This window comes from Botryllus schlosseri, chromosome 7, assembly GCF_051294905.1.
Source record: "Botryllus schlosseri isolate E-star chromosome 7, Bs_hap1, whole genome shotgun sequence".
In the NCBI taxonomy this organism is placed as follows: Eukaryota; Metazoa; Chordata; class Ascidiacea; order Stolidobranchia; family Styelidae; genus Botryllus; species Botryllus schlosseri.
Window position 1 is genome coordinate 602,040 of NC_137242.1, and position 23,165 is coordinate 625,204.

General features: G+C 39.6%; 1 protein-coding gene and 2 long non-coding RNA genes across 3 annotated transcripts in view; 1 reads left to right on the forward strand and 2 right to left on the reverse strand.

The window, feature by feature from the left end:
• The window catches only part of LOC145443113 (uncharacterized), a 197,055-nt gene that overhangs the window by 72,305 nt on the left and 101,585 nt on the right, over positions 1-23,165 (reverse strand). The gene's annotated exons all lie outside the window — the stretch shown is intronic.
• LOC145442633 (uncharacterized) lies at positions 9-17,863 on the forward strand. Its single transcript, XM_080320596.1, has 10 exons — positions 9-153; positions 741-934; positions 1,910-2,096; positions 5,460-5,606; positions 6,553-6,860; positions 8,872-9,085; positions 10,053-10,246; positions 12,016-12,202; positions 15,124-15,267; positions 16,259-17,863. Exons 1-10 carry the CDS (start codon positions 12-14, stop codon positions 16,564-16,566), a joined length of 2,025 nt encoding a protein of 674 aa, XP_080176722.1. The 5' UTR covers positions 9-11; the 3' UTR covers positions 16,567-17,863.
• On the reverse strand, positions 19,990-22,694 carry LOC145443111 (uncharacterized). The gene is made up of 2 exons (XR_013916287.1): positions 22,560-22,694; positions 19,990-22,110 (listed from the first exon to the last, which is right to left on the reverse strand). It is a non-coding gene; the product is annotated as an uncharacterized LOC145443111 (long non-coding RNA).

Consider the following 23,165-nt stretch of genomic DNA (forward strand, 5'->3'; position numbering starts at 1 on the left):
CATATAAAACCATGTCGAAAGGTGCAGGTTTTCGGATATTTCTGACAGTTTTTGCGTTGATCGTGTTTTTGACATCGCTGGTCATCGCGTTCCTCGGCAATGCACCCACGTCACTCTCAAACACTGGAAATTCAACGACGTCGTTGGTTGATGGTGGGTCGAATTGTATTAATAGTAATTTTGTAACGAAATACTTCTACTTTTTCCAAGTACCGTAGCCTAGTGAAGTAGGTTTTAAATTTTGTTTGTTGTGTTCTAGTTAGTTGGTTGCGGATTCTTAAAGGCCGTCTATTTATAGTTGCGTGTAGTTCTAAGTTGTGGATTTTAAAGACAGTGTAAGCATAATTGTAGTTTTAGCTCTAGTTGAGCATTTTCTAAATAATTTAGTTGCCAAACAACTAGAAAACATGTGTCAGCGTAAATCTTGATATATGTGTTCTGTCGTGTGATATACTTGCAGCCAGTGCTAGCTCAGAGTCATCACTACTAAAAAGTGGCATAGTCAGGGGTGGGTTTTAGCGGTTGAAACCCCCCACTGTACCGATGTCCGTGTGGAAAACCGATCTAATCCAATAATCTGAAAATTGAATGAGTTGCTTCTGAATTGAATATAGTTAGATGTTTGTCAACTGGTTAGTTGCTGCCTTTGAAAGGTTCTTAGTTCTAGTTACGCATCCAGTAGTTTGACCAGACATATCAAAGTTGCAAAATGATAATTGAAACACACTTCTATTCTCTAGGTCTGTTCACCCAACCAGTGGAGGGTCTCGACAAGAAATATCCGAGCGACATTGGCCCGGCAGACTGGGTTTTCGTGGTGATCTGGCCGCTAGTGTACGTTTGGAATCTTATCGGGATCGTATATCTGGTGGTGTCCCTCTTCTTGGCCCAGAACAAAAGTCCGATATTGGGGGAGCCGGTTATGATTCCGATTGTAAGTTTTTTCTTCTTGCCGTCGATCAGAAGCTGTTATCATTTATTGCAACAATGTGATGATCAGTGGAGGAGTGTAATAGGAGAATCCTCTACCCCCTTTCCAAGCCTGACTCTACCCCCTTTCAAAACCCCTTATTGTTCTCTCCGAGAGTGTAATCCGCTTATCCCTTATTCTGAATGCATCCTCATATTGTTCCTATTGTTTCTTGTTATTGTTGTACACTGTCTTAACGTCCTACATCTTTATAATTAACCATACATAGGCTACTAGATTATGCCTAGATATTCAGGTCCATAGTACACCGAAATTCGTTTGTGATTCGCTTGCCCTGCTTTGTGAGCAAGTCATTATTCACGTATTGGTACTGAATTCAATAAAATTCATCTAAAACCATAACTGGCATATGTTTATGTATATAGAGAAGTTAAGATGAGCAAGATTATCTGGCTACTTGATAAAACTGTTAGGTAACTGGCACTTGAAGAAAACCTTGCACACCAATTTTGGCTCAATTCCAACCAGTGGTTGTGAAGTTCTTGTGGTAGAAAATTTTGGATTTATTTGATGATTATTATAGATCTACCCACCGTAAATACTATGATTTGGAATCCTAAATTTTGAACATTTCGCTTCTACTGGTTGGAATTGAGCTAAATTTCTTGTGCATCGTGTTTTCAGACGATGTAACAATTACATGGAGTAACCAGTGAAATTTGAGAAAAATATATTCATTTTTATTAAATAAGTCCAAAATTTTCTACAAGAACTGTGCTTCCACTGGTTAGAATTCAGCCCAAATTGGTGTGCAGCATTATTTTAAGCAACTTATCAATTTGACCAAAGTAGCCGGTAAAATTTGAAAAAAAAGCTTTTATTGAACTTTTGCATAAATTTTACCCGATTGATTCTATCATAATTTAAAACATTTTCTGTTTTCAACATCGCTACAAGTCCGCTTTGACAAAATTGCAGGGCTCGCTGATTTGCTGGAGCTTGTTGTGGGGTCTTTCCTTCTCGTGGCTTTTCATCTACGACCGCGAACTGATCATTCTCGGCTTGTTCTTCATCGTGGGGGCCGCCTGGAGCGGATACGGATTCCTGGCGTTCTCCTATCGATGCTACCGGAAGGACGTGTTTTATTTGGAGAGTCACAGTTCCAGTGAGTTAGGTTTTGTTGTAACGAGGGCTGAGTTATTCGATTCCGAATCAAGTATTAGAGCATATCTAATGACGTCATAGCAGTATGAAAGATATCTAAGTTCCGATATGTACCTTTTAAGCCACTCAAAGAATGTAATGCCCGTTGTACACCACAAAGGTAATTTGTATCTTTTTAATAATAATGGAATTCATAACAGCGTCAAAAATAATGTTTTCTATGATATGATACAACCGGGTTTTGAAGGCTACCAGTGCAAAATGCTATCGAAACTGTAATTTCTGGCATGGAACGTATTATTTCATTACTCGAAAAAATGATCATGTACTTCTCGACTTAAATCATTAGATTTAGATTCGAGTATTCAAATCATGCACAGCCTTATTTATTGGTGGATTTAATACCACCACTGGTATTTATTTAGTAGGTCTGATTGTATTTTGACCTGAATTCTTCTCATGTTAACCGTATGAAACGTTGATACCTCACTTGAAAGGAACTTTGTAAAGGAAATAACACTCGAATGGTTATGAATGGCAAGTCCGGACGAATTGACAATGGGTCTTGAGTAAACATTGTTTCATAACATCTGGAATTTAGGGAGTGGCGCTCGGGAATAGCCTAAGTTTTGGGCAAATACGTTGATGACGATTTTCTAAGCGCTGCTAACATGATTAGTGCGAATATCACTCGTTTGAAAGACTTTCAAAGAATCTAAGAATAATGTCAAAGTTCAAATATGTAGGCCTACCTTTTATGCAACAGCAAAAATATAACTCCAGTTTTACATCACATTAAAGATTATTGGGTATTTTTACGACGATACCGGTACTTTTATTGCACTTTGTGACAAAGCTGTGTGTTGATCACGACTTTACAGATGTGTCATTTCCACTAACGTGAGTAGCTTCGTACTGCATGCTTCGTATGTTGCGATAAGAACAATCGACAGTGGAAAAAAGTATCAAAATTATAATTCTCGTTGGCAAATTAATTTTTAGTGGCAGGGCATGGTATGGAAGTATGGTATGGTATGGATCGATATTTTGGTATGGAATATGGAACGATGCAAGTATGGTATGGAATGGAAGATTTTAATCTATGGTATGGAGCGACATTTCCATACTTTGGTATTTTATACATTTTATCGTGATCTGTGCAAGCTTCATTGAGCGAACGTTGTTCGCTGTTCACGGAATACGACCGCTTTTGTTATGTGTGAACTATTGAACGCTGTGTTGGAACAAATACACGCTTCTGCCTATGCAACGGTTTTTAGGAGCACATGGAATGACATGATTTTGTGATGCAATAATGACAACAGTAATGTTGATCCGATATTCTACTGAGTCTACTAGACACGATGTCTCCGAGTGTAGTCTATCATGTGACACAATAATTGGTAATGTAGGCAACTCCAACTACCTCAGTCCTTGAGTGACGACAGCTTACAAGCAATCATGCTGCAATGTACTAATAGCTCAATGTGATTGATAATTACATTTCTTCTGAAACATTGTCCGCCACATTTACACTATATACATACCGAGATATCTCATTGGTCATATTTCAAAAGCTCTCGCATAGGATTATAGATCAGAGAGTGGGGTAGATATAGTTTGAAATTCTCGCCACGCTAACCTCAACCAAATACTGTACTAATAATCACACAGATCGCTGCAGTACTGATTACCTGCAGCTGGGATATTTTGTGTATATTATAAATTATTGTGCCAATATTTACTTCAAACTTGCATGTGCCTCATGCCAATGTATCGGAAATGCGATGATATTCTTATGGAGGGTCCTAGATAACAATCCGCTGACTATCTCATTTTGCTCGCAGAAGCTGTAGACGTACACGGCACCTCACCACCGTGAACTAAACCTCACCAAAACAGACTCTGTAAAACTACTACCCGGAATTAGATTCGCATCATCGCTGGTTTAAGCAATAATTACACCCGAAATACCAATGATACAGGTGCTAGAAAAGGTACTTTACAAGGGTTGTAACTTGTAACCAAGTCACAAGTCAATTTCACTTTTATTGTTTTGACCCGAGTCAAGTCGAGTCATTTTCAATTCACTACCGAGTCAAGTCCGAGTCCAAGTCAGCGAGCAGAGGGTCGAGTCCGAGTCATGGTATTATGACTCGGTTCCGAGTCCAAGTCATTGTGTTGATTGCTTAATTTCTTGTTAAAGTATTGTCAAACACGCCTTTTATACCTCTAGTTATGATATCAAATGGTTTGCATTTATAGTGTACTAATTTTCCTCACTTTTAGCAGTTTCTGGTCGCATTGTCAAGTACCAGTACCAATAGACGAAATACCAATAGTGTGGTTACATAAAAAATTCTTCGAAATTACAATGAAATGTCATTCTTGGCCGTCTGAGTCTCGAGTCATATGACTTAATTCGAGTCATGCGCAATGACTCGAGTCCAAGTCGAGTCAATACACGTGTTGACTCAAGTCGAGTCGAGTCATTTCCGTATTTTGAGAAAATGACTCGAGTCAAGTCGAGTCATCAGAAAATCGTGACTCGAGTCCTTACGACTCTGTACTTTACTTATGATATTGAAGTATTTGAAAGTATGGAATGTGTATCAAGTATGGTATGGAACAATGTTGGTATGGTATGGAAAATTGCAAGTATGGTATGGAGAGAGTAAGGCAAGTATGGAGTATGGAAAATCCTCGTTCCATACCATACCATACCATGCCCTGCTTAGTGGTAAGGGGCGTATCATTTCAGTACTCAAAAAAATCATCTCTCGCTACTCGACTCGAATCCTTAGAATTAATACTCGATTCAGATTCGAGAATAAGGATCATTGTGCCCCGCCCTAAACTTGATTTTTGTCTATTTAAATATAGGAGACGAGAGGTCAAGCATTAATTCCAGACTTGTACAAACTACTGGATTTTCACACTGCCCAACTGAAACTAGAAATAGAACTACTCACTTTACAAAACGCATCTAGAACTACAACTAGCAACCTTTAATTCGTAACTAACCAACTAAAACAACACAAGCTAGATTCGATTCGGAAGCAACTAATACAAATTACTCAATTGCAAATAAGCAAAGAAATATTGTAAATGGAATCGGCAATGGGAATGGTTTTAACCCCCAAAACCCCTGAGCTGCGCCACAATTCATAGTGATGACTCCGAGTTAGCAATGGCTGCAAGAACATCACACAACCGAACGCAGATGTCGCGATTCACGACAAACGACGACACATGTTTTCTAGTTGTGGACCATTAAATTTTTTGGAGACACAACTCCAACTACTGAAACTACAGAAAACAGTAGTTTAGTTGACGGTCAACTGATTAATGCTTTTTCTTGCAGCGATGCTGTGGATTGTTCGTATTCTGATACACAACGGAATGGCGATTGTGACAACATGGCTGACGTGCGCTTGGAAAGTCAACTTGGCGACAGTGATGGCTTATAAAGAGAGCAGAGGGGTCGATGTTGTGCCTGCACCTCTCAATGGTAGGAATATATATAATAATAAATAATGAAAAATATTAAAATATAACATGAAACTAGTTATTAAGGTAGCAGAGGTGGTCAAAGTAGTCATAGTTGGTACTCAAGTTGGTACAAGTAGAAGTAACGTCATTTCTACTTGACTACAAGCGAGTCAAAAGTAAGTATTCTTGGCCTAATTTTGCCATGAAAACTTTCAACTAGAAGTAGTCTGAAAAAAGTAGGAAGTCGGCAAAATCGATGTGAATTAGAAGTACCAGTACTCAGTTACGGACCAAATGAGGGCCGAGGGTTGGACCCTGGGCTGTAACCAAGTCGCAAAGTTCCGAGCCACAAGGCAATCTCATCTTTATAGTTTTGAATCGAGTCACCACCGAGTCAAGTCTGTTTAGTTTTGAGTACAAGTCACGTTAATCCCACTTTATACAACTCTACATTCATAATATACTTAAAATCTTCACAACTCTTAGTTTGCCACCTTATTTTTCAAGTACATGATAAACGAAATATTATCAATATCGAGTCATTTCAAATTCACCATCGTGCGAAGTCCAAGTCAGGGAGCCACGGGTCGAGTTTGAGTCATAGTGTTAAGACTCGAGTCTGAGTCCAAGTCGTAGTGTTTACTGTTCGTGATCGAGTTCAAGTCAGGTTCGACTCACTTCTGTGAAACTCTTGGATGATGTCGAAGGCCTCGCATTTGTAATATACTCAATTTTCTCACTTTAAACATGTTTATTCAAACAAATAAAAGACAGTTTCTGGGCCTATTTTTCAGTTATTGGGGCTGATATTCAAGACTATAATGAATGAGTCATACAAGAAAATGACTCAAGTCATTCCAACCCTAGTCAATGCACAAATAGACAAAGTCAAGGCATTTTCTGTGTTTAAGATTCACCAAATAATCTCGACTCGAGTCATTACAACTGTGCAAAATCAATTTCAGGAAATCTGACGGTTGAAGACGCAGGCACGATCGCCCTCTCTCTCCTGCTCATCGAATTCGTGGTCTGGTTCATCCTGGAGAATTTCGCCTTCGAATCTTATTGCAGATACACGGTCTCCATCTACCCGACCCTGATCTTTGTGTTCACCGGCATCTTTGTGGGCAATCCGCAAGGCGCGGAATTCAACACGCAGTACTGGAGTCAGAACAGGATCGTGGCACTTTGCGGCCTGATACTGGCCGTGATCGCGTTTGTGGCACGCACGGCGTTGGTTGTGATACGACACCGGAAAAGGGTGACTCTTGCTTGAATGTTACGATGTCATGACTTGGGGGTGGGAACAATTTTAGTATTGGAATCTGAATCGACTGTTAATTCAAACAATTTGAGTCGAGTAATGAGGGAGGATGTTTTCACATACTCCAATTACATAATCCTTGACACCGCGGGTTTATTTATCAACACCAACCAAGTCTGTTTCTACAGAATGAGTTTGTGAACTAACCACAGACAGTACATTAAGCTTACGCTCTCTCTTCATCCCGATTATTCGAAATTCCTTGCCGTTGACGTCATATTTTGTGATGTGATTGTTGTTGATCAAAAATAACTTTTATTTTTTTCGAATCCAGGAGATTCACCGATTACATTGTCAGGCTACCCTAAAAAAAACACTGCACTACAAATTTAACTCAATTCCAACGAGTAGAAGCGGCCGCAGATCCTATTAAAATTTGTTAATTTATTTTTAAACAGTTTTTTTTTTAAATTTGACACTCAACCCCATGAAATCGTCGCTTTATCTACAAAAACGGTACAAGACAAATTTGACGCACGCACGATGAGTTATATGAGTTTTTCATCAATAATTCAGGGATTACACATGGTCCAGGTTATTTTTCGATATCCAAATTTTCGACTGCAATAACTTCGCTTCCACCGGCCGAAAGTGAGCAGAAATCATTATACGTCTTGCTTACGGGCAACTTAGCAATTTCATGGGGTTGACAGTAAAATTTGAAGAAAAAAAATTAAGAATAAAATCCAAAATTTTAATTGGCTCTGCGGTCACGTCTACGTGATGGAATTGATCCAAATTTATTGGGCAGCGTTTTTTTAGGCAACCTACCAATTTAATCAGTGAATCCCCGGAATCCGTAAAAAAAGTTATTTTTGAACGGCCCTAGTATACAATGTTCTTTTCAATTCTCTACTAGTTGCTGACGATTACCCCTGACGAGTGTCAAGCCGAAAATATTCAGGTTCATTTCAATATCAATATATTATTCAATTGTATGTTGAAAGTTTTGTACCTCCAAGAATCTCTTCAATTATAGTTTTGATACAATTTTCTGCTGTTGAAGACTGTTGTGCTGTTAAAATGAATACTCGACTCAAAGCTTAATACTCGATTTACAATAAAGGTACTTCAATTTACCCAGCCCTGATAATGTTGATGAAACAAACCATGTAATAGTATTGCATCACACATATTTCGTATTTCTGATGGATCAAATATTGTGGATGAATTTTGCGGTAAAATCATTGATGTCGGGATCTCAATCCAGTTCAGACATTTGTAACAGAGCTGGTCAATAGATAATTTCTCAATTAGACTAATTGGAGCGAAATGCCGGTTATGTAATTCTAATCTAATTTGTGAAATGCCTTCAGGAGAACATTTGCTATTCTCATGCTTATGAACTCTGATTTGAAATGAACCAAACTTGATTTTTGTTTTATTCCTCTCTAACTTTGAATTTCATTCAATTTTCAAGTTTTTGCGAATTCTGTAATTACGATTCTGACCTAATTAGGAAAGTCTGTAAATTTTCTAGTTGTCCAACCAACAATTTATTAGTATTTCCTCACATGTATTGCGTATTTCTTGTGGACGATAAATATTGCTAAAATCATTTCTGTACGGTCTTCGATCCAGTTCATATATATTTGTATTGATGATGTCACTAGAGTCTGATTGATATATTGTTGCATCACACATGTTGAGTATTTCTCACTGATCGTCGAAAAATTATGCATGAATTTTATGGTAAAATCATTTACGTCAGATATTTAATGCAATTAGCAGAAATTTGTCATATTATACCAAACATTCATAGAAAATGTATCACTTCCATATGTGAGTCTCGTATAACCTTTCTTCAACATCTGTCAGTCCCGCTTATTTGTAAAGTTTCGTGTGAATTTACGTTTTTAACCAACTGTCACAATATATTGGATATATATTTTGATATTGCATCGATGTCAATCCGTTTGCTCTAAACTTGAAAAGAAATTGCACCTGTTTCCTTTATTAGCCGAGCGCAATTTTTCATATGTTTATTCTTTTTAGGTTCCTAGCTAGCTTTATTGATATTGTCGTCGACGAAATGGGACGCGCATACACAGCGGTCAAGATTGCTCTGACAATTTTTGGGTTTCTCGTGTTTGTGACTTGCGGCGCATTCAATTTTCTCGCAAACGTACCGGCCGGCGTTGGGAGAGAAAATACAACGTACAACGCTGCTCAAGGTAACAATTTCAGTACTTTTACTTCTGTACCTAAAAAATACAGCCCAAGACCCAACTCTGACTGACTTGGAATTTAGAAAATAGAGCCCGTGTAATAGGGTTGTTCAAAATTAACTTGATTTTTCAAATTTTTCCGGCTACTTCATAAAATTGCCCAAAAAACGCTGCGCATCAAATTTCCAACCTATAGAAACGTAGCTATAACAGCAGTCAATTTTATATTTGTGTTGAAAAAATTTTTAATTATTTATTTTTAATTTCGCTGGTTATACTCCATGAAACTGTTGAGTTGTCCAACAAAATGATGCATAATTTGGTTCACTTCCAACCAGCAGAAGTGAATTTATTGGAGTACAAAAGATTGTATTCGAACAAAATAATATTTACGATGAAAAATCTTTCATTATGAATGACAGAACTACCTATCGTAAATACTATTTTTTGAAACCCAAACTACTCACTTTTCCGAACTCACAACTAGAACCAGAACTAGAGCTAGCGACCTTCAAACATCCGCAACTAACTGAAAACTGATCACACGAATTACTGTGTTGCAAATGAGATAAGAAATATTTGAGATAGAATGAGCATTTCAAAAGGACGGGTTTTCGAATTTGAAATGAACGGGTTTCGACCCCAAAAACCCCCTGGTTACGCGACTGTTAGTAGTGACAACTATGAGCTTGCAATGCCTGCAGGAACATCGCACAATAGAACACCGTCATCATAGCTCATGCCAAATGATGACACATGTTTTGTAGTTATTCGGCAATTTCTGAATTACTTTAAAATCCGCAACTAGAACTACTCGGTTTTCAAGATGCTCAGCTAGTAGTAAAACTACAAGTATTCGAGAAAGCATTAGTTAGTTGACCGTCAACTAACTAGTTTAGCAGTTTGCATGAGTCCGTACGGAAAGGTACAAAAATGATGAATTATCACACAGTGAGATTGATTTTCATTGCAGATGTCTTCATTTCTGACACGGAAGAAAGGTCGCGTAATTATCCGAACCAGATCTCTCCCGCATCGTGGGCGTTCATTATTATCTGGCCTTTGATCTTCTTCTGGAACGGAATTGGATCGTTTTACCTGCTCGTTTCGCTGTGTTTGAGACGAGATCGAAGCCCAATTCTGAGGACGCCCCCTCTCGTTCCCATTGTGAGTGGATTTGATGTTATGATGTTTGGCTGAAAATTGCAGTTGTCAGTAGGGCCATGCACAATGATTCGAGCAGGGTTGTAACCGAGGTTCTGAGTCACAAGTCAATCTTTTATGGTTTTGACTTGAGTCAAGTCGAGTCATTTTCAATTCACCACCGGGTCAAGTCCGAGTTCAAGTCAGTGAGTAGAGGGTCGAGTCCGAGTCATAGTGTTGTGACCAATGTTCCCTCTAAGCTGCGCACGTGCGCAAATGCGCAGCGCTGACACGGCCTCTGCGCACAACAATCTAAGTTGCGCACAAAAAATCCGAAGTGATGACCTTTTTTTTTAGTCGTTACGCACTGTTGTCCAAGGGTCTGCGCAGTAAGTTGGTGAGTGTGCGCAGGCTCGTCCGAAATTAGAGGGAACATTGGTTGTGACGCTAGTCCGAGTCATTATGTTCACTCTTCCGTTTTGAGTTCGATTCGGTTAAAGCCACTTTTTTCGACTCTGCCCGGCTGATATAGAATGCCTCGCATTCACAATAACGTAATTTTCCTCAGTTCTAACATCTTCTGGCATTATTTTCCAAGTACCAGGACTGATGGACGAAATACCAATCATGCGGTGACTTTACTATTCTTCGAAGCTACAATGAAATGTCTGGGTTGGCCGTCCTAGTCTCGAGTCATATGACTTTGTTCGAGTCATGCACAATCGAGTACAAGTCGAGCCAAAATTGACTCGAGCCGTGTCGAGTCGTTTTACGCATTTGAAAAAATGACTCAAGTCGAGTCACCAAAAAATCGTGACTCGAGTCGACAAGTGAGAGATGACTCTTTCGGGTGTTCAAATGATGTGCCTCTTGCCACCGAGAGTATTAATCAATGGAAATGACAGTTTCGATTTTTCGTTGTGGAATCAGTGACACCAGTACTCAATCCTGATACTTGATTCTGAATCAAATCGCTCAGATAGTCGATTTAGCCGACCTTAGTTTTTAGTAGAGAGGGTCAGTAATGCAGTACTAATACTTTTCGGGGTGCTCGAGTAGGCAGTGCCTACTTGCAATACTTACTCGACTAACCAGACTCGAGTCGCAACTTTTCGATTACTCGACGTGACTCGAGTCATTTTCTTGAAAATTTAAAATGACTCGCCTTGAGTCAATTTGTATATTGACTCGACTTGAGCTTGGGTCATTGCGCATAACTCGACCAAGTCATAAGACTCGGAGACATTCTATACGACTTGATTAAATTCTCGTGTATCAGGACCAATACTTGAAGAATGGACGCATAAACCCTATTTATTTGCTTGAAAAAAAAAACATGTTAAGAGTGATAAAAAACAATATATTATGAATCTGAGGCCTTCGATATCACCCGAGAGTTTCACAGATGTGTGTTGAACCTGACTTGATATCAATATTGAACAGTGAAGACTATGACTTGGACTCGGCCCTGACTTGGACTCTGACTTGACTCGGTGGTTGTAAATTGTAAATTGTAATTGACTCGATTTAACTCGAGTCAAAACTATAAAAGTCAAATTTACTTGTGACCGGGAACCTGTTAACTTGGTTACAACCCTGCTGTTCAGAGTATGTGCATCCTCGGCCAAATTTACTATGTAAAATTACTTGAGTTCTTTCCAGAGCTTCCATTTTATACTTGAAGTAGTTTTGGCATGTCTCGAAAATCACTACTTGTAATTGAGTACAAATTTACAGCGTTAGCTGTAGTCGAGTACAGACTACTTTGACCAATGACCACCTCTGGTTTTCAGGCATCGCTCATATTATGGAGCATCACGTGGGCCGGCCTGATCGGGTGGGTTTTTTCACATGACCGCGAATATTACGGCTTGTCGATGGCCTGCATCATTGTCTCGGCGCTGAGTGGATACGCATGCCTCGCATTTTCATACAGAAGCTATGTTCAAGACAAATACATGTTGGAGGAAGATGATGCTCGTAAGTTGGAGGACTGATTATAATGATAGCTAGTTGGCTACACAGTTTTCTTCCAAATTATATCATCATTGGTTTATTAGCAGTTTTATCAGTTCAATGCACCACAAAAATGCGATACAATGAAAGATAGGAAGGTGTCGAAGCGACTTGGAGTAGTCTATGAAATCGGACACCCACCTTGGCCTAGGCGATGTAAAGAGGAGGCATGCACACTGAATGAAAAGTAAAGAAGATAGTATAGAAAAAAGCAAGCCACAAAATGGGGTGGCATGTCATGGAAGGCGAGATCGATAGGTCAGTCGTGGTCCGGTAATCTTGAGGATGGACTAGTATTCATTTAGTAGTAATTGGATGCTTGTATTTCGACTTGAATGTGGACATGCTCGTCGACTGCCGGATAGCCGGTGTGATACTGGTCCGGCATATTTGATCTAGCGATGATTTTTTCGGTCGATCATATGATATTTGGACGACGTGGACGCGCGTCCGTTGTACTTGTGCGCTTTTGATTCCGAGGTAAAAAAGTCATTGAAATATTCGGCGCAACGACCGCAGTGGAACTAATACATAAACTTAGCGATTTCTAGTTTCCGCATATCTTCTATGTTTTGGACGGCCTTTTGCGCCACGGTCAATAACATTGTACACGAATAATGACGGAATAAAGTGGATACACTCAGAACATAACATGCAGACTTGGACAACTACATAATTCTAGTTGTCTAATTTCACTAAATTAGAGCGAAATCCCAGTAATCTAATTCTAATCAAATTTGTAAAATGTTTCTATGCTCTAATTCTAATTCTAATCTAATTTGTGAATTGTTCTCATGCTCGAATTCTAATTCTAATCTAATTTGTGAAGTACTCATATGCTGTAATTTCAATTCTAATATAATTTTTTGTTTTCCTTCAAACGCATAGTTGACCGCGGTAACAGCGAGTTAACAAGAATATCCCTCTCAAGTCGCCATCGCAATACTTACACCGTACAGAAATAGTAGTTATTGTGCGACGAAAAATAGCCATGGTAGCAGAGTATCTTGTTTGTTGGTTTTATTGAACAATTGTGACGATTATCGCCTAATCTATTTGCGCCATGATAATGAATGATGTAATGTGCATTGAGCAATGTTCGCGTTCTCCCAAATTCACAGATCAGATCGCTGGCTGCAAAATATGACCTCGCGGGCCGCGTGTTGTTGACCACGAGCAAAGCTTGGTATACAGACATCAATCTAGTACAATTAGAGTGATAGCTACACAGTTTTTTCCAAAGTAGATTAAAATGATAATGATAGTTACTCAGTTTTTTTACAACAGAATTTATCAACTCGAAGACTTTTCGTGTGGCCCTTATCAGAAGTTAACGGCACAATAACAAACGTATAACGTAAACTTTTGATAAGGGTCACACGAAAAGTCTTCGAGTGAATAAATTCTTCTGCAATGAATGTAGCCCTGAAAGCAGTGTTTAAGTTTAGTACTACCAGTCACAGATTCAGTTTTTTTTAGAATTCGGACAATAGCTGAGAGTTGTTTTGTATTCCAAATTAAGTTATAATTAGAATTACTGAATTGGCAAAAACTAGGAAATTGAACTCAATTTCAAATGAGAAAGAAAAGCAACAAGAATCGCGAAGTTTAGTTCAAATCTGATTTCATTGTCATAAGCATGAGAAAAGCAAATGTCTGTACACTGAGCTTGGCTTGCTTCGCACTATACAGCTCTCATGTAGTACTTTCAAGAAAACCAGAAAATAGATTACAATTGAAATGAACGCATAGAAACATTTCACATATTCGATTAGAATTAGATCAACCGCATTTCGCTTTAATCAGTCTAATTAGAGAACTAGAATTAGGGGTTAGTAGGATAAGATGAGACACATTTTGCATCTTTCAACACTACTCAAGGTGGGTACGTCTGATTTCAAAGACTACTCCAATTAGTTTCGTCACCTTCCTATTTATTCATTGTATCGCAGTTTTGTGGTGCTTTGAAATGATGAAAATATTAATAAACTGATACTGAAACAGTAATGACTTCTGAGTATAAATTTTGGCTTGTGGAAAGCCTGTGATTCTTACTATTTATGCTTATATTTTGAGTTGTATCGAACACCATAATCCAGGATTTCTTTTGCTTCAAAAATACTTGGTCATATGGCTCAACTTACCCCATTGGGTGAGTGTAACATTAGACACACTGCGTTCAATATGAAACGCCCAGCAATTCTTGTTCGGTACACCACCAATTCATCCAAATGATAAATCAAATAGTAGCATCGTGAATAAAATTTATTAACCGTAAAATAATTCACTTTTGAAAACGAATTTGTACATCACATATGATTTTAAATGCCACCGAAAGCAAATGATCCATGTGATCATGTTACAATACAAGTTGTGATGCCACATCTATCCAACTACTGAATAACTACTCTTGTGATTATCTGTGCTGTGAACAGCCTAAATTTTGAATATTTCCAGGCTTTCGATGTGAAATTTACCTGATACCCATGTCTCAACGATCCCCAATGGCTTTGTCTGATTTTACCCCCGCACCTCCAGTATTGAAAAAACTTCAATACAATCTTTTCTCTCTGTGCGTGTGCATGTTAATATTGTACTCTACCGGCTCCATTAATGTCATTTCATAATATGAAATATTATGATTATGCCCATACAAACACGAGTCCGCATATTTCACACAAATTATAGAAATGCCATGTCTGGCATTTTCCTGCCCAAACACAAATCTGTTTGGTAGGGCTGTAGAATGACACAATGGGAATAACATAGTTGGAGGAATCTGCTCATTAAAAAATTGTGCAATGAAAAGATGCATGTCTCATCTTTGCCTCCTCATCATTGGATCGAGAAATATTCAGTATGAATGATGGTTGTGTGTTTTTCAGGCATGTTATGGCTGGTCAGGATTTTGTTCCACAACGGATTCGCGATACTCATCACGTGGTTGACGTGCGCCTGGAAATTGGAATTTGTGAAAGTGATCGCTTACGTCTGGGACAGCGCGGAAAATAAAGCTGTGCTGAGATCAGGTAGCTATATCACCGGAAGCGCTTGGTCGAAGCAGCCAGCTTTTCTACTTGATTATAGGCAGAACTGGCGGTTTTGAAGTCATGCCAAAGCTCAGACTTGTACAAACTACTGGATTTTCAAAAAGCGCAACTAGAATTAGAGCTAGAACCACTCAATTATTAAAACTCGTAACTAGAACTAGAACTACTCAATTTTCAAAATCCGCAACTAAAACTACGACTGCTCAATTTTCAAAATCTGCAACTAGAACTAGAACTACTCAATTTTCAAAATCTGCAGCTAGAACTACTCAAAAAAGCCGTTAGTTTGTTGACCATCAACTAACTAAACAATTAGTTTGTACAAGTCTGCCAAAGCTACTTGAATTATAATTAGAAAATGGAAGGTCCGAAAAGCACTGTAGTAGAACTAATGCCATAAATTTCTGCTCACTTACAAACTTACAAGTAATAACTTCGAAGACATATCACAACTACTTCAAGTGGAAGTAGAGAGTGGAAAGACAGATCTACCAAGTTCAGCGTTGCGATGCAAGTAGAAGTAATACCAGAATTGATGCGTAATTACAGGTAGAAGTAACCCTTTTGAAGACTAGTCAAAACTAGTTCAATAGAGGACAATTTTAAAAAATTTTAAAAGCTGTAAAACCGTAGGAATAAACAAGCGATCTGAAAAAATTTCGACTAATAGTATTGTGCTGATATTTCTTCGTATTATAGGCGCTGAACTTAGGCATGCCGCGCATACCTAGGATTTTTTTTGGGTATGCGGCTTACCTAGAGTTTCATTAATAATTTATCTGAAATTGCTTCGCGGACCCCCCGCCTGAGAACCACTGCACTAGAATCAATACTCGATTGAGATTCGAATACTCAAATCATTGGGCCCAGCCCTATCCATGACACAGTCAATGCTTTGGAAAGACAGGCCCGCTTAGATTGTTTTTGGCGCTTCAATCGATCAGTAATTACTGTGAAATATTCTTTTCAGAGTCTTTCACAATCGAGGACTCCGGGACGGTCGCTCTCTCCATTCTCCTGTTTGAGATAATTGCCTGGTTTATCCTGGAAAATTTCGTATTTGAGCCGTACTGCCGCTACACCCTCACTATATACCCCGTGTTCATCTATGCCTTGACGGCCATCTACGCCCGTAATTTGTACCCACCCCGAGATGAGGAACCGTCCAAGCGTTTGGAAATCATCGCCCTGGTCGGCGCCATTCTTACTGCCGTGCTTTTTGTGGTCAGGGTGGTTTTGGTTGTCGTACGTCACCGGTCAAAGCCACGTCACGCCTGATCATTGATTGTTTTTTGCTCAATCATTCGATAAAGTGTCGAATTATCTCTTTTTGTCTTTGATTTTAAAGTTCACACTTGTACATTACAGTTTGATTTCAGTGTCGGACATTTCTGTGAGTCGCTTTCCACTTTCACTGCTACAGCTGCTCATTATTCAACTGATATTGCAATTCGATCATACACACAGATTTCGACAAGTAGAAAACTTTCAGCTTCGCCAAATTGGATTAGCCTTCGAATGATAGCTATACGATTGATTGGTGGATAATATGAGGGTTATCAACGAAAAACTCAAATAACTCCGCTTCTACTAGTTAGAATTGAGTCAAATTTGTTTTACAACGTCATTGAAGACAGCTCGACAATTTCATGAGGTTGACAGAAATGTTTTTTTTAATTTTCCCTAATAAATTTAAAATTTTAATTGGATCTGCGGAGCCTTATACTTGTTATAATTAAACCAAATTTGGTGTGCAGCGTTTTTTAGGGTGACGTGACAATTTAATCACTGAATGGCTGGAATCCAGAAAAAAAAGTGATTTTTGAACAGCCCTAGACACACTGCAGTTCTTTTTCCGATTTAGTAGCAAATTAGTTCATTGAGTATAATTACTTCTATTTGAGCAATTGCTTCTACTTGAACTACATTTGGAATGGCTCGTAACCAGCTACTTCCACTCCAGTAGAAGATTCGTTCCAATAATTCTGCCTTAATTTGTATGGATTTTGCATTCTCATTATGACAGCACTTGATATTAGTGTCATGAAATTCCGAATAAGAAAGAACGAAATCAACAAAAATCAAGTTCAGTTCATATCATATCAGAGTTCATTCAGTCAGAATGGCAATTGTATGCTCACCAAGATTGGCTCGATGCGCATGGTACAGTTCTCCCGTACCATTTCCAGGAAGACCATACGTTAGATTGGGATTGAAATGAAAGCATAGAAACATTTCATAATTTAGATTATTAATTGGTCAACTAGAATTGTCTAGTTGTCCAAGTCTGCATTTATTTACGCCACTTAGCAAAAGATTCAAATAAGTTTCAACTTTTCTCTTCTTGGTGGACTTGAGCGTGATTTCAAAGTTCGCACACCTTATTGCAACCTTGCCTCGGGACATTTTTCACTTCTATTGCTTCAGTTGTTCGTTTTACTCCTATTGCATTTCACGTTGTAATTATATACGGCCGAAGTCAACCTCGGTATTGCTGCTTATGACAATATTGCTCACTTTCATATTCTTTCCGAACCCCTTTCTAGTAACGATCAAAATATACTCGTTTGTAATATTCGACTCGTGCATTCAGGTCAAGGTAGTTGGTGCCAGAGGTAGTTCAAAGTAGTCTCTACTCTAATAGAAGTAGAAGACCGTCAATTTCTGACACCACATAGAAGACATGTAAAAGGTCTGAATGTTCCAAAAATATATAGATATGGTTGAGGCTGCTGCGTCTCGAGTTTAAATCCAGTTCATCTCACTTCTATAAAACTCTTGGCCTTGGGTGATATCGCAGGCCTCACATTCATAATATACCAATTCTTCTCACTTTAAACATGTTTATTCAGACATAGAAGACTGCTTCTGGATCCATTTTTAAATTATCAGTCCTGATATACGAGGTCGTACAAGTCATATAGAATCTGTCAAAACATATGACTTTTTGATTTTTACCAAAATGAATCAAGTCAACAAAAAATGGTGACTCGAGTCATTAAAATCCTGATGTATTAAATTACTTTGGTTCTTGTGACAATTTCACGGATAAAAGTGATTAATAGATTATCCAGAAACTGATTTCAACTTTTCAAAACCGAAGTGTCAAACGTAAGTTGTCTTGCCTACAAAATTGTACAAGTTCTGTACAGTACAAGTATTCTAAAAGCATCAAAATCTACACGAGTACTCTCGAAAAGCTGAAGTACCGGTACTCTGTTACAGACCAACTCGCTTACCGAAACACAGGCAAATGATACGAAGACTCGTCACAGAGACATGATGAATATATTTCTCGCAATCTTACACAATAAATAACGAACACGGCAAACATCAAAAACGCGATGCAAAATTTGCACAATAGCCCTATTCCGGCGAACCGATCACAACGGAACATATTTCATACCGAAAATTGGGTCAGTTCATATCAAATCAGAGCTGATTCGTACAACCATGACAATGGCAAATGTATGCACAATTGCACAGCGAGCTCGACTCGTTTCGCACGTTACAGTAATGTAGCATTTCCAGGAAAAACAGATTAGAATTGAAATGGGAGCATGGAAACATTTCTCAAATTACATTCCCCTAATCTTTAACTAGAATGATCTAGTTGTCCAAGTGGAAATGGGGAAGCAAAATTTGCACAATTGCCATATTCTGGCGAACTCATCGGATCACAACGTATCTCATTCATTTGCCGGTAAAGTAATGTCATATGTCACAAACATAATATATATCTGAGATCAGTCTTTGTCGAGAAAAAGCAGCAATCAAGATGTTCCATCCCATTGCCAGCGTAACATGTAGATTTGCCCACGCGATAGCTCCGGTCCGATAAGTGGGTTCAGTTGACATAAAGTAGTGATAAACCAATGCAGCCAACAACATGTCGCAGCAGTTACCAGCATTGTAACCCACACACCCCGATTGGGGTTCTTTGAGATTTTCCACATTGCTAACGATCCGCCAAGGCCGATGGTCAGCCACACAAAAGTGACCACGGCGAATGTTAGTATAAATGACATTGTATTTGTAGCTGCAATTGGAAATACAGCAGGATTATGAAAGGAAAGGGCGTGTTACATTTTTGTCCTTGTCCTTGATGTTTTTTTCGCCATTTCCACGACTCATGATATGACAAACACACGATCTGTGCATTTGCATACCATGAGTGCATGATGTGCATATGCCGCTAGACAAGTGAGGTGCAGATATGACCTTGTACGGCTTTCCAAGTCTCGCGCCACCCCTCCATGCTCCAGGGGAATATTAGGGTTCGGGGAGCGTTGCGGTGAGGGACACAATATCAAACCGTAATACCCCCCTCTCCCAACCGTAATATCCCCCTCCCTAATCTTGGGATACCCTAACCCCAACTTTGACCCTAACCCACCTCCAACCCTAATATCCCCCCTCCCCGAATATCCCCCTCCCGAACCCTACCATCCCCCTTCTCCAACCCTAATCTTGGCATACCCTAACCCCAACTTTGACGCGAACCCACTTCCAACCCTAACATGCCCCAACCCCAATACCCTAATATCCCCCCTCCCCGAACCATAATATCCCCCACCTCTAACCCTAATATCCCCCCTCCCCGAACCCTAATATCCCCCTCCCCAACCCTACTATCCCCCTCCTCCAACCCTAATATTGGGATACCCTAACCCTCTCCCAACCAAAATATCCGTCCCTCCGAACGCAAAAACAATTTATTTTGACGTGTTCATGAGAAACATTCATTGGAGATCATGGTGGACATTGTTCGATGTCCACCTACTATCGAAGAAGTGCCGGCCAAGGTGGGTGTCTGATTCCATAGACTACTCCAAGTCGCTTCGACACCTTCCTATCTTTTCACTGTATCGCATTTTGTGGTGCATTGAACTGATAAAAATTGCTAATAAACCAATGATGATGATGAAAACCCACCCTCTGGCTACACCACTGTTAGCAGCGATGACTCTGAAATAGCAATGGATGCAAGAACATCACACAACAGAACACCGGTACCAAAACTCATGCCAAACGACAACACATGCTTTCTAGTTGTGTGGCAATTTTTTTTGATGCGCAACCAGAACTAGAACCACTCAAAACAACTAGGGGTTCATTGACCGTCAACCAACTAAATTGGTAGTTTGTACTCAAGTCTATAATCAACTGATATCTTTAGGTCTTCAAGTATTATAGGCTAATTGATATGCTTTGAAATAAACTTCAATAATCAAAATTAACCCTAAATTGAATACAACAAATGTATCCAACTCAAGGAAATATTGGAAACTTCATTTCATGCTGCCTTTCTGACATTAGATATTTATTTGTGGTTCTACTGAACTTTCTGCACGGCGCAGTCCTATTAACTCGATTGTGATTGTTCGGTTTTCATGAAAGAAATGAAACTTTGCTGTTTACAATGGACTCTACTATACTGGATCTATAGTATCACTTATTTAACAAAGTTTGTTTGAAAGTCTCAGTAGCTTTCACATGGTTGCCGGTGAACCCAGCCCTCGGTGAACTCGGCCCTCGGGAAATTTTGTATTCACGGATTGAGTAAGCGGGGGAGATAACGCGACGCTCACATACTCTACTTGTTTGTTTCGTGGTATTCATGGTGTTTCTCGAATACTATGGACCTCGGTGAATTCCGCCCACGAACAATTTTGAATTAAAGCTGGGATCTGGGATATTAGGGTTGGCGGAGGTAGGATATTAGGGTTGGTGGAGGTGGGATATTAGGGTTGGTGGAGGTGGGATATTAGGGTTGGTGGAGGTGGGATATTAGGGTTGCCGGAGGTGGGATATTAGGGTTGGGGGAGGTGGGATATTAGGGTTGGGGGAGGTGGGATATTAGGGTTGAGGGAGGGGGGATATTAGGGTTGGTGGAGGTGGGATATTAGGGTTGCCGGGGGTGGGATATTAGGGTTGCCGGGGGTGGGATATTAGGGTTGGGGGAGGGGGATATTAGGGTTGGGGGAGGGAGATATTAGGGTTGCCGGTGAATACAAAATTTTCCGAGTGCCGGGTTCACCGAGGGGCGAGTTTCTAAGGCCGCGCTTGGCGCTTGCGCAATCGTGATCACGTGATCTGATCACGCCGTGACTGCGTGATCTATGCATGCCCTGACCTCCTTACAAGATCGACAAATCAGTTGATAATAACATTATTAGTTTAATAATTCATAATAATACTTGTTAATACACTCAATTACAAAAGTTCCCGAGGGCCGAGTTCACCGAGGGCTGGGTTTACCGATGGCTGGGTTTGTAAGGCTGGGTTTACCGAGGGCTGGGTTCACTGGTAATCTTTCACATAACTTGTCAGGAGTTGTAGGCTAGGCCTACTTGAAAACAGATTCGTACAAAACTTGCACCATTGTGACATACGCTCAAACAAAAAGTATACGGTACTCCATGAAATCTACAGAAAATACTTTCAAAACAATTAATCAATTAGAAATTTGATGTTTTATTTAATGAATTGACATTCGTCCAACTCCATGCATTTTGGAATTGAGAAACAAACTTCTAAAATATTTGGCGAACCGGCATGAAACTTGCCACGGACCGGTGGTTGGGAACCACTACCACACATCTATATCAGAATCGAATCATGGAAAAGTGACCTAATGGGACTGATGTCCTTCTAGTTTAACAGTCGGTCGGCCTGATTACTCAGAGTAGAATTGGTGACAACGTCATGCACAACTTTCTGTAATATTACTTAATTATTCTACACAAGAAACCCTTATTGGCAAAAACAACCACTGTTTCCATTTCCAGTCTGGTTGATCAATATATATACTATAGCAGGCTTACCATATTTCGGAAATGAAAAAAAGAGGACACTTTTTCAGAAATTTCAGACATGCAAAACTGGAGAAGAATTCTCCACTTCATGATCGGTTGACTAAAAAAAAAAAAAAAAAAAAAAAAGGGTCATCACTTCCGCTCAGACCTCAAAAACACGTTTTTCACTCCGCATTGCTAGGTGGATGACTAAACAAAAAAAGGTCTTCATTTCGCTCAGACCTGAAATCACCGCTTTTCCCTCCGAAATACCCGCCGGAGCTTCACTTCTGCGCTGATTTGTGGCATATCACTCGCAATTTCCTCTATCTGACCTAAATTTTCAAAAAAGAGGACAAAATCTCAAAAAAGAGGACAAAAGGGCGTCCTCCGAGGACACTTTCAAAAAAGTCAAAAAAGAGGACAAATCCTCTTAAAAGAGGACGTATGGTAAGCCTAATATACTATATATACCTTACTATAGTAGGCTACTGTAGGATAATCTCACAAACGCTATTAACATAGTTCTCGAAAATCGATATTATGCTGCTTCACGCGGGCAAATATGACATAAACCCACGGGTCAGTTTTCAGTTACAAGAAGTCGAGATTCCACTACAGGGTTGGTTCGATTATGTTCACAATAAGAGCAATTCTGTTCACAATAAGAGCAGTCTCATGTTCACAATAAGAGCAGTCATGTTCACAATAAGAGCAGTCTCATGTTCACAATAAGAGCAGTCGTTGTATTCACAATTACATCAGTCGCAGCACCATCATATCCCCCTGACACGATGTCCGAGTGGCAACATAGTCCGAACACAACCCAGACATGATGTCCGAACACCCCCAGACACGATGTCCTAGTGTCAACGCAGTTCGAACACACTCCTGACATGATGCCCGAACACCCCTAGACACGATGTCCGAATGTCAACGCAGTCCGAACACATCCCAGACACGATGTCCGAACGCCCCCCCCCCCCCCAGACACACCCCAGACATGAGGTCCGAACACCCCCCAGACATCGTCAAGACACGATGTCCGAACTCGCCACGCCCCAGACATGATGTCCGAGT